The sequence below is a fragment of the Microtus pennsylvanicus genome, chromosome 3, assembly GCF_037038515.1.
Source record: "Microtus pennsylvanicus isolate mMicPen1 chromosome 3, mMicPen1.hap1, whole genome shotgun sequence".
Taxonomy (NCBI): Eukaryota; Metazoa; Chordata; class Mammalia; order Rodentia; family Cricetidae; genus Microtus; species Microtus pennsylvanicus.
Genome location: NC_134581.1, coordinates 103,624,930 through 103,637,284, shown reverse-complemented (window position 1 = coordinate 103,637,284; position 12,355 = coordinate 103,624,930). Strand labels below are relative to the sequence as shown.

At 47.9% G+C, this 12,355-nt stretch overlaps 1 protein-coding gene across 2 annotated transcripts in view; it reads right to left on the bottom strand.

Moving 5' to 3' along the window:
• Deup1 (deuterosome assembly protein 1) overlaps positions 1–8,651 on the bottom strand; it is a 68,796-nt gene extending 60,145 nt beyond the window's left edge. Inside the window, exons 1-2 of one of the 2 annotated variants that reach the window (XM_075967998.1) lie at positions 8,573–8,651; positions 7,212–7,284 (exon numbers count right to left, since the gene is read on the bottom strand). In XM_075967998.1, coding sequence (XP_075824113.1) covers positions 7,212–7,240 — 29 coding nt within the window. In that variant the 5' untranslated portion in view covers positions 7,241–7,284; positions 8,573–8,651. Of the gene's footprint in view, positions 1–7,211; positions 7,288–8,572 lie in introns of those variants that run through there. The other variant, XM_075967999.1, reaches the window with a different exon arrangement.
• Positions 8,652–12,355: the final 3,704 nt, after the last annotated feature.

Genomic DNA, 12,355 nt, shown 5'->3' with positions numbered 1-12,355 from the left:
TTGATCTAATGGTGAATGGGAGCCCCTAACAGAGATGAAAAGTTCTATGATATTCCAGCATCTTTATTGACATGAAAACCTAAACATCACCTGTTTTCTCCTCTGAAAGGGGGATGATATGTTAAAATGGACACATCACAGATATGCTCTGTAACAGCTTTTCACATCATGAGTGAGAAGCCTTTCAGTGAACAGACAGGGAGGGGGCAGACAGGGAGGGGAGCACTCGGGGAGGGAAGCAATCAGGGAGGGGAGTGTAAGTTGGAAGGTGCTGGCCTCTTCTCCAGGGGAAGAAGCTCTGTAGCTACAAAGGAACACACACACTTCCCGCACAAACTGATCCATGGAAGCTTCGAGGAAACAGAGAATGAACGTTTGTCTTCATATGCAGTACATGAGGTAAATGAGCCATCTCAGGACACCACCCCCCATGTGGCAACGCTAGTGGTCTGAGAATAGGCCTTCTGCCTTTCATACCTGGCAACATGGCCGGCTGTTTCACTAGACCTTGATGGGAAGAGCCAGGTAAGCAACGATACTAGACTTAAAGAAATAAAACCTTAAAGGAATATTCTGCTTTCTGAACTTTGGAAATGTCCCATGAACTTTCCTTGCTAGCTTGTGCTAACTAACTTCTGGAAGTTTCTGCTGTCTCAAGTCCTGAATTCCAGGCATCCAGCCCAATCCTGTCCACTATTAGCAATTCTACAGGATGTTGGGGGACTCTGAAAACATTTCAGGTGCAAACAGACTACCTGACCTTCCGTGCTGAAACCAGCTCCTGTTCCAGTCTGCTCCGCATCTTTACAGGGCACAACTGCTCCCAGCTGCCAGGAGTAAACTCTCCTTCGGACCAGCAAGTACTGCTGGTGCCACCTCTGGTCCGTTCCTGAAATCCTGCCTTCTCATCATACCCAGTGATCAAACCTGACCAAGGGTCATCACCCCTCATCTGCCAGCTGCTCTTGTCAGTGTGTGGTTGGAGTGTGTCTCCTGAAGGCTGGTGAGTGTGGTTTCTAGCTTGCTGAAGCAGAGGGGTGGGATCCTCAGGGTCTGGCCTCATGGGAGACAGTTTGGCACAGGTGATTTAGTTCTTGCAGGAATCTGTAAGTCTTGTGGGGCTGAGTCTTGAAGAGAGGAATACTGGCCCCTGGGCCTCTCCGGCTTCCTTTTCTTCGGCACACCCCTGTGTGATGCCATCAGCAAAGACAGTCGGGTGAGGTTGTCTGCTCTTAGACTTCCAGTCTCCAAAACTGAGCTAACTATACCTCTGTTGCTTATAAACCATCCAGCTTTGAACATGTTGCTATAGCAACAGAAAAAAGACAATAGCTCCCCAATATCCATGCTTTCATTCTCGCATACTGACAAAGTTTTCATGGTATCCCGAATGATGGTTCCTGCACATGGTACCAATAACACCGTTGAGGCGGGGGCATCAGTGCCTCTATCAATCAGTGCCTCACCTGGTTCTGCCATGCTAAATGCAGGTTTGTCTCCCCCGAGACTGGCTTGGAGTGAGGTCTGACATTCCTGGGTCACTGGTCAACAGCACCAGTCATGACTCATAGTCTACCTTGAGTCTCTTTTTCTTTGCAGTACAGGGGTTTGATCCCAGAACCTTACACCTGCGGGCAAGGCCTCCACCACTGAAACAAACTTCCAGCCCCACCTCATGTTCTGAGCTGTGTGGAGAGTGACGTGCGGAGAATCTGATGTCCGTGATGAGTGGAGGCATTTGCGTGGGCAGAGTTCACGGCTCTATTCTGGCTCCCAGGCGCTGTCATTTGTACACAGTCACTCCTCATGCAGTGACTTAGCAAGAAGAGCTCAGAGACAGCTGCACCGCGTGTTTGTATGGTCAACAGCAACAATCCCTGATAATTTTAAGGCATAGCCTAGTCTTAGCAGTGTGAGAAGGTGAAAATAGTGTATCTCAGGTGTGACCCTTAGAGGACTCCCGAGCAAACTCTGAGCAGAAACTGCTGCCACATGGCTGTGTATCCCACGTACCCCTGGCTGTGTGTCCCATGTACCCCTGGCTGTGTGTCCCACTTACCCCTGGCTGTGTATCCCACATACCCCTGTCTGTGTGTCCCACGTACCCCTGTCTGTGCGTCCCAGGTACCCCTGACTTTGTGTCCCACGTACCCCTGGCTGTGTGTCCCATGTACCCCTGGCTGTGTGTCCCATGTACCCCTGGCTGTGTGTCCCACGTACCCCTGGCTGTGTGTCCCATGTACCCCTGGCTGTGTGTTCCACGTACCCCTGGCTGTGTGTCTCACGTACCCCTGGCTGTGTGTCCCATGTACCCCTGGCTGTGTGTCCCACGTACCCCTGGTTGTTCTGGATCTCATCATTTTCTCAGGCCGTTCTGCTTCCTCCCAATTCTGAACTCTTAGCTCCTCCTCTTTAGGCCCTCTGCATATGGTGTACTGTGACTCTTTGTGTCTTTGACATCGCTCCCGACTCCCCATGCTCTTCCAGTCAGTGAGGTGGGACGAGAGAAGATGTCGCTGTCGCTGGTTTAGGTCTAGTCCCTGTGGGGCCTTGGTCACCACTGCCTGAATTCCTTCCTGGCTCTGTTTCTAGCTTTCTTTTTTCTTTGTGCTTCTTGGCTTTGGTGGAGAGAGGGCCCGACTTTGTCTTAGCTGCTATCCAAAGAGGTCATTCCTCTCTTCAGAGGCAGAACACTGGGAGTGTTATACAGCGCTCACCCTCCTGTGCCAACCACACCAACTAGAGACTCTCAGCTCTTCTAGATGGTTCCAACATGTCGAAAAATTATGCACCGAAGAACACCAGGTCATATTAGGTGTGCCTGGTGCCAGTGTACACAGTTAGGTCTACACACTCAGGCCCCTTTCCCCTTTAATGTAACCGGTGACTAATATGCCCAACGGCATCCTATATAAAGTGCAGGCAAGTGTGTTTTGTGTGGTGACACTGCCAATCTTTCTCTAACATTGTTAGTAACCCAATCTGTCTTCCAAGGGAATCTTCTCCCCTTCTCTCCTTCCTCCTCCCGAGTTTTCTTTCATTCACAGTCACTGATCCTGTGCATAACTGCCCCCCAGCTAACACTTCAGCATCCACCTCACACCACACACCAGGATGCCCCATGCCCATCTATTTCTCATTTCTTTATCCAAAGACACAAGAAATTAGAGGAACCCGTTAAGTGTGCCTGTTCTGGTGAGGATCAGGCATGGGAAGAGCCATGTGGGGTGAACAGGAAGGTCTGGGCCAGCCGGAAGTCCCAAAGAGTCACGGAAGTCAGTCAGAAAGAATTCTCAGTGTGCAGAAATTATGTACTGTTGCAGCTCATTATGGTCCCACTCTAGGGGCTTAGATCAAAACAATCGGAATTTCTTTTTACCAATGATAAAACTGTACTTAACCCACCACGAAACGAGCAAGCGTAGCTGTGATTCTGTGTCTCCCAGGGAAGGGCCCTTGAGTGTTAAGAAGACACACAGGGGAAGCAGGGTCAGGAAGGGCCCTTGAGTGTTAAGAAGACACACAGGGGAGGCGGGGCCAGGAAGGGCTTTGGGGATTCAGGAAGGAAGCTGCTCTTAGAGACTCAATGTTTCTCGGTTCTCTGGAGGATGAGAAGAGTTTACCGGTGTGCGCAGTGGCATTCTGATTTTTAGAACCCTTTATAAGACTGTGAAAGAGACGAGTGGCTGAGGAGTCAGTCAAAGAATGCAGAGACTATGAGAGGCTCAGCAGAGGAAAAGCAGGCTTTGGGTAAAAATGGATGAATCTACAGAGCTTGCTTCTTTCTCAAGTCCAACTAAAACGAAGCAAATGCACATTTTAATCTAAAAAGTCTACAAAGGAGAAAATTGTGGGAGTCAAGTAGCAAGTTGTAACAGTTAATAGTGACTGTGAACTTGACGATCTAGACTCACCTGGGAGACAGGCTTCTGGGCATACCTGTGAGGGACTTTCTAGAGGGAAGAAGCACCCCAAGTAGGGACAGTACCATACCATAGGTGGTCCTGGACTGAGGAAGAAGTGAGCTCAGGGGCCAAGGAAAGCAATTCACAGGATGGAGAAGGTGGGCAGGTCCAAAGATCGAGGCATCTCTTTAAAGATCGCTTAAAAGAAATTTATTTTAAAATAAAGTTTACATCTTTATTTACAGATGAAATCCCACCCCTACCCCCTTTAAAGAAGGGAACTGTGGAGAAAGAAGAAGACTCCAAATGTTTGTGATGTCAGGATCACTAACTCCAGGAAGGAAAAAATTTTGAACAGGAAGGGAAAATGATCTCAGACAGCCTTCAAGATGGATGCGGCTTATAAAGTCGTAAGAAGACTATTATGAAGACATATAGTGATTATGGATGCTACCAAAATCATGGTTAATTGGGGGACAGGGGAGAAAAAGTGTGTGTGTGTGTGTGTGTGAGAGAGAGAGAGAGAGAGAGAGAGAGAGAGAGAGAGAGAGAGAGAGATCCATTGTAAACGCCAATAGGCAATGCTTAAAATGGAAAACTCAACCAAGAGCGTTATTTGAAGATGCTGGGTTAGACACCAAAGGCTTGGGAGGGAACCCTGCCAAAATCATTGAAAGCGGCTGCCTTTTGAGTAGAAGACTGGGTGGGCACCAACACAACTAGATTTTGGTTTTGTTAGCGTATAGAACCAAGTGAATTTTTGTACTGCACACATCCTTTCCTTTTCCTATCAGTGTTTGATATATATTTGCATGTGTATCTGGTTTTAGAGCTATGTAAGCTCACAGTAGGTGCTAAGAATTTGTTGAAAACAGGCTGCTTCAAGTAACACCAGAGGAACATGTTTATGAATTCGCTAACAAATCCCTGGAGAATGAGCCACATTTACCGGTTCCTTAACACCATGAGAGTCTGTGGTCTCTGTGCTCTGGAGACCACAGTATACAGTGTCTGGCCACATGCCTACCAAGATGAGTAACAGTCTTTCAGGGCAACTGTGAGGTGCTCATTAACTTCTACTCTGTAACTATCCTGTACCCAAACAAGTCCAACTCTCTCCAATAACGTCTAAGTTCTCTAAAGACCAAGTCTGTTTTTAAATAACCTTTGCACTTCAGGGCTTAAAACTCAGTACAGCCTACTTTGTTTCCAAAGAATACATGCAGAGAACCAGCCATGCCTTCAGATCTGCAGGGCTGAAGCCATCTGCTAGCCCCAGGCTTGAGGCCCCCAGTCTGTCTTACTGTATTCTACTGTTACATACAGTCACACCAGGGACCCCACGCATGCTCCTTCTGACCCGACTGTGATGTGGACTCTAGGCAGGCTGCCTCTCACACCCCAATGTAATCCACTTCCAGTGGAGAAAGAATTCAGGTTTTGGAGCCAGATGTATTTCCATTCAGACCCCACATCCTTCATTGACCAGTGTTCTGTCCATCTCTCTGGGGTTCAGTGGGGCAGAGTCTGCTGGGAATGTAGCAATGGTCATTCTTCACCCTTTCAGATGCCTCCAACTTACAGTGGAGTTGGCTATGGCGGGACAGGGCTATCATATACTGAAAATACCGCAGGCTGAGAAAGCACTGAAAATATGCCGACCAGCTCAGCCACTCAGTGTTCTGGGGTGGGGTGCTGGTCTGCCCTCACCATTGCGTGGCTAACTGAGAGTGAGCTCACTGGCATTGCCAGAGTGAATCTACAGATCTCTAGTCTGCACAAAGGATCCAGAGTTGAAATCTGAGGATGGTTCCTACCGAATGTTTATAGCTTCGCTCAGGCATACAAGTGGTTATAAGCGGAGCTATCCTAAGTCCAGACTCCTAGAAGGAAAGTCTTCCTGCCCTTCCTTCCCCTTTATTAAGAACACTGCCATGATGGAAGGCAATAGTCACGATGACTGGAGCAGAAGCAATCACTTTGGGGCTAGAGATGACCCTCTCAGTCTGACACAGAGATGAGCTTTCTTGTTATTTAAGGTTTCGCATTTTGTGTTGTGTGTGTGTGTTTCGGGAACTCCAGTTATACTGCAATATGTTTCATTTTCTCATTGAGAATAAGGGCTGTCAGAGGAAGCAGGGCTCCAGATAGAGTCATCATTGTTTACGCTTCTTTGCTCTTCTTTCCCCGTGTCAGAGCCACAGCCTGAGCAGGTCACTGCAAGTGAGACACCTGGAGCTTTTGACTCAACAGCAGTCACAGTCAAGACTGGGCTCTGAAGTACCTGCTGCTCCCCCAACTTGAGCCCCACCAGTGGCCAGATGGATAGAGAAATCTTCATGGCGCTTATTCCCCGAGAAGATTTAGGGCAGAGAGTTGGGAAAAGGAATTCGGTTCCCTTTCTATCACACTGAATGTTTTCCAATCTCTGTTCCTTAACTAAAATATCTCATTCTCGCTACTCTGTGGAAATACGTGTATTGTGGGCTGTGTTTACATGTTGAGAAAACATGGTAAGTCTTCACTGTCAGTTTCTTTTCTTTCTTTCTTTCTTTCTTTTTTTTTTGGATTTTCGAGACAGGGTTTCTTCGTAGCTTTTGGTTCCTGTCCTGGAACCAGCTCTTGTAGACCGGGCTGGCCTCGAACTCACAGAGATCCCCCTGCCTCTGCCTCCCGAGTGCTGTGATTAAAGGCATGCTCAACCACCGCCCGGCTATGATAAGTCTTCAGAACAGGAGCAGAGAGACACTCACTACAGCAGGAAAGAAGCAAGCTGGCCAGGAAGTGCTGTGCTGGGGACCTGGGTCTGTACCTGTGAACAGGAAGTGTGCTGGGGACCTGGGTCTGTACCTGTGAACAGGAAGTGCTGTGCTGGGGACCTGTGAGTGCTGGGCAGGCCCGCCTGGGTCTGTACCTGTGAACAGGAAGTGTGCTGGGGACCCGTGAGTGCTGAGGAGGTCCACCTGGGTCTGCACCTGTGAACAGGAAGTGTGCTGGGGACCTGGGTCTGTACCTGTGAACAGGAAGTGTGCTGGGGACCTGTGAGTGCTGAGGCCCGCCTGGGTCTGCACCTGTGATCCAACAGCGTTACTGAGGATGCTCTCTTCCAGGGTAGAGCCAGCCTTTCAGCATCAGGAAGACTTATGTAAATAGATTCCCCAGACGCTATTTGAAATTCCCCTCAGTCTACTTACCAAAGGCAATCAGCACATCCTTCTTGGAACAATTCATTTCAAAACTTGTGCTCCACCAAGGAGTTTTGAGCACAAAGATGAACTCAGTAAAGAGAAGTTTCTGCACACTTACCCTGCTGTGGTATGGGCTTGGTTCTCCATGCCAAAAATCTTCTACATCTGGCTTGTTCGTCTTGAGTTTTAATCTGTGAGGGGAAATTATTTAGATTTATAAAGTGTTTACATATATTAATATAAGAAGAAGTTCTTGCTGTTGGTAAGTCATTATTTAGTAGAGGTTTTATGAGTATGGAGACTTGCTTCTACCAGTACCGAAGGGGGTGGGCCTTCATTGGCTTGAAGGCCCCACACAGATAGGAATACCGGCTCAGCCCTTGGCTGAGATACGTGCTACTGGCTGGAAGCAGCATGCATTCATCATTAGCACAGTGGCAGCTCGGTGTCAGTTGCCTTGTGGAGTGTTCAGTTCATAATTCCTGCTGAGAAGAATGCTGTCTGGAGCCCCAATGTCCATCTTAATGGAGCTCCTATGCTTTGTCTTTAGAGGATGTGTTCTTTCATTGGCTTTTCTCGACCTTTAAGAAGTGTGAATACAGCAGGAAATTTAGGACAGAACATCTAGGAACGGGGCTAGAGAGGTGGTCCAGCAGTCGGGGTGCAGAGTGTTTAGAGTGCAGAGAGGGCCCCAGCACTGGTCAGGTGGCTCAAAAGCACCTCTAACTCCAGTCCCAGGGCACTCTGATGCCTCTTCTGCCCTGTGAGAGCACCTGCAGCTATATGCCTACACACACACACACACACACACACACACACACAATGCACACACACGCAGACACAGATGCTCACAGAGACACACACACACAGACTCCCCCCGTCACACAGACACAGAGACACACAGACAGAGACACACACACATGTACACACACAGACAGACACACATAGACATACAGACACACACACATGCACATAAAAACACACATGTGCGCTTGCTCGAGCTGTGGACTAACATAATGTAAATTAATAAAGTGTTAAAATCAATTTAAACCCTCCTAAAAATCGTATGAACCAATTAAACACCTGAGAAGGGATGAGGGAGAGGGAAAGAGGAGAGGAGGAAGAGGGAAAGGAGAAGTAGGAGGAGAGGAGGGAAGAGAAAAAGGGAAAAGGAAGAAACAAAGGGAGAGGGAAAAAGGAATTGGAAGAGGAAGAAGAGGAAGGAAGGGAGGGATGGAAGGAGGGAGAAAGAATCTCCATTCACACCACAGGAACTGCCCCAGTGAGGCAGAAATGCGAGGTGGTAGGAGGCAAAACTAGATAAGGAAGTACAGACAAATAAAAGAGGGAAACCGAGGCAAAGGCCATGGTTCTGTTGGAAGCTTGTCTCCTAGTTTGCCCAGCACGTGGACCCTGCCGTCCCGCGCCAGCTGGATGGAGGGGAGGGTCCGGGCCCGGTCCACGGAGCCAGTCGGTTACCTGCGCTGCTCTCTGGAAAGGTCTGAGCAGTCCTGGGCCGCAGGTCCAGCCCGCTGCGCCCGGGTTGCCATGGAGACGCGACCCGACTCTCACCCATCGGTTTCTCTACAGCGGGAACTCCCCAGCACTAGCGCGTAGGTCCCGGTCCGACGCCTCCTGGGACCCGCCCATCCCGGCTCGCCCCGGGTCCCCGGAGGCGCGAGAGAAGCGCGGGAGGACGCTGCCCAACCAGAGAGCCCGTGGGCCGCCAGGACCACAGCAGACTGGGGTTCCTAACCCGGGGCCTTGACTCCCTCCCAGGCTAAACCAGGCTCTGGAAAGAAAGAACTCCAGGCAAAGACGCTTTCAATTCACCGAAGTGACTTCCAACTGGGAATCTGCGAGGCTCTCTCCACAGTCACCGTCACCGTATTGGCACCATTTTGAACCTCTCTCTTCACAGTTGCCAGGCGTCCTTGGAAAACTGCCAGTTAGGTGGATCAGAATGTATTGGGGACAAGGGAGTAGCTTCTAACGAGAGGAACCATCCCTGGCCAACGGCAACTGATTCCAAATTCTTTTCCTTTTCAGCCACATTCCAACAATAATTGATGACAGAATCTCAGTCTGACCTTGTTGATTTCATCGAGGAAATGGCTGTACATACCGGGTATATATATGGCATAGAATACGCACCCGCACACGCGCGCGCACGTGTACACACACACACACACACAAGCACACAACACACACACATGCACTGGCACACTTACTGTTATACAAAACACACGCCTACACACACAGGTGTGAGAGCAAGTAAACTTTCTGAGCACTTGAACTGGAGAATGTTGCTGGACTTATTTCAGAAACATAATTGTTTCTCAACACGTCCAGTAGATTGATCGCTGGTTCTTAAAATCTCTCATTTGCATTCTCCTTTCATCATTCCATGCCACTTTGCTACTTAACACGGCTGCCAATTTTAATCCAACCCACAGTCCTCCGTCCACGTCTGTATGGTTCTCAGACGAGCCGTGTGGAGTAATTCAGGATGCTAGTTCTGATTAGTGTTGCGCGGCTGTGACAGGGACCCAGTGAAGTGTGGTTATTTCATCTTTCCCTGGAAACTTCGCTTTTCTGAGATGCTCGTCACATCCTTCATGCTTGCCTATGTTGAACTTTTTCCCGACAAGAAATGCAGTCATTATTGCATTATTGATTTAATTTTACTGTTTTGAGACAGGGTTTCTCTGTGTAGCCCTGGCTGTCCTGGAACCAGTCTCTGTGGACCAGGCTGGCCTCGAACACAGAGATCTGCCTGCTTCTGCCTCCTGAGTGTTGGGATTAAAGACACGGGCCACCATCCTCTGCTATTTATTTTTATTGTTGGTGTGTGTGTGTGTGGGGGGGGTGACACATGGATGGCTCACTGTAGATGTCAGAGCACCCCGTGTGGGACTCGTTCTTTCCTCCCTCCTTTTGGTTCCTGGGGATGAAATTCAGATCCTCAGGCTTGGGAGCAGGTGCCTTTCCAGCTGAGCCACCGGATGAAAGTGAGCAGGAAGGGCAGAAAGGAAATGTATTGAAGGTTTGAGATGCCCGAGACTGTACCCACGTACAGCTCTTCACTACTGGCCAAGTCTCGGGGTGCAGTGAGACACATGCAACAAGCAATGTTCAAAGTTTGTATGCACACGAGCAAACCCAGGCTTGGAATAAAGGCATCATTGGAGGATACATCCGGTTAAAGAGAGAGAAAGATGTGAACTGAGACCATCGACGTCAGATTCAGTGCTCTTCAAAATCGTCCCAGAAATTAGGGTTTCGAATACCCGGGAGGCCGTAAATATAGGAGTCTAGGTCTTGTAGAGGCGATGGCTGATTTCCTATTTTTGGAAGAATGGAAGTGGGAAGAGCTTTCAAAGCCTGACAGGAGTATACTATAATGGACTTTAGGAAGTTGTATATGTGTAGATAGCCCTGCCCCCCCATTCAATTCAACAATAGGAACAAAGATTTGTTTTTCAGAGTAGTTCTTAAGACCCAACTGAAATGAAGACTCAGCTCCCCTCCTTAAAAAGAAACACCTGCAAAGGCTTAAGTTTGCCTTAAAATGTACTGATCACTGAATCTTCTAGGGTGATGTTTTTGAAAGATGTGCTGTTAGGAAGGCTCCAAGTTCAAAGGAGAGTCCGAGTCGGGGGCATGTGGTTCTAGCCGGAGCTGCTGAGAGGTGGCTGGCCACTGATGTCCTCTTCTCCTTCCCTTTTCTCTCTCCTCCTCTCTCTTTTATTCTCTCTCTCATCCTATTTTATTCTCTCTGCATGGCAGCCCAGCCTATCTTGATCTTGCTTAGCTATTGGCCATTCAGCTCCAGATTAGACCATCAGGTGTTTTAGGCAGGCAAAGCAACACAGCTTCACAGAGTTAAACAAATGCAACATTAAAAAACGCAGCACATCTTTGCATCATTAAACAAATGTTCCACAGCATAAAAGAATGTAACATATCACTAACTAATACTCTTCAACACTGCTGTTTTAAAGAAATTAACTTTCTCAGAGTAGTTTTGCACTTACGAAAGAAAAATCTGTGAACAGAGAGTTACCATGTTCTCACCTCCAGTAACTCCAAGTGTTAACACCTCACATTGGCAAAATCTATTTGTTCTAATTAACAAACCCAAACTGATTTTTAAAAACTAATTAAATTTTATCCTTTACTCATATTTTTTTATTTGTACATAATACACTTGCTGCAATGCACACAGGACACTCAGCACACATCACCTTGCCTTTTTCACTGCCTCTCAGCTGTCAGTCTCCAGACTTTTTGCTTTCGGTGAGCTTGACCGTCTTGACAATTTCAAAGCACGCTGTGGTTCTTGTAAAATTCCCCCTTTAGAGTTTGTTTTCCTGTTCTTCTGGAAGAAGGTCATGGAAGTTATCTGCCCTGTATCACATTGTGCACAGGCCCATGTCTCCCTGACCCGGCTGTCTGGTTGAGGCACTGTCTCCCCACGTTGTTACCCTCCCCTTTTCTACACCACACTGTCAGATGACAGTCACACAAGACCCAGACTTGAGGCGTACAGAATCATGCTTCCTCTGATCCACGACAGAACTTCCCTCTAGGTTATTTGAAATTCTTTTTGCACAGAGACTGTGTCTCCCACTTGTTTTTGTTTTATTTTTCATCAGTTTAGAATTGTGAATATTCGCCATGTATTTTGACTTGTAACCTGGGGCTACCACACATTGCCCCATGATTTTGCCAGCTTTCACCATCGAGAGCACTTTCACACAGGTCCTGTGCCATTCAGGACCCTTCATCACTGTGCGAATTTTGGTTTTGTTTGGGCCTTTATTGCTCATTTTGGTTGACTTTAGTGTGTCCTGAAGGGTAAGCCACTCCAGACCCCTCTTGTCTATTATGTATAATCCTAGTTCTACAGAGAGCTGTTTTAGGACATGGTATCTTTAGTTAAGACTGGAATTAGAAGCTGATATCTTGGCACTGAGAGCTAGTTGAGTCTCATTGTTTCTAGGCCCTCTTGGCTGACAGAGGAAGGAAATATGTATCTTGTATTTGCCTCTTAGGTAAATATATACAGAGATTCTCATATATATCATCCCTATCTCTTTATAAAAGATTTACTTATGGGCCATGGTGAAATTTGGGTTTGAGCTGCTGCCCAGGGTCATGTCTGGGTCTGTGACCCTGCTGGATCTGGGTCTGTGATGATGTCCAAGGCCCATGTTAGCACAGGGGATCACTGGAGCCATGGTGAGCCAGCCCCACCCT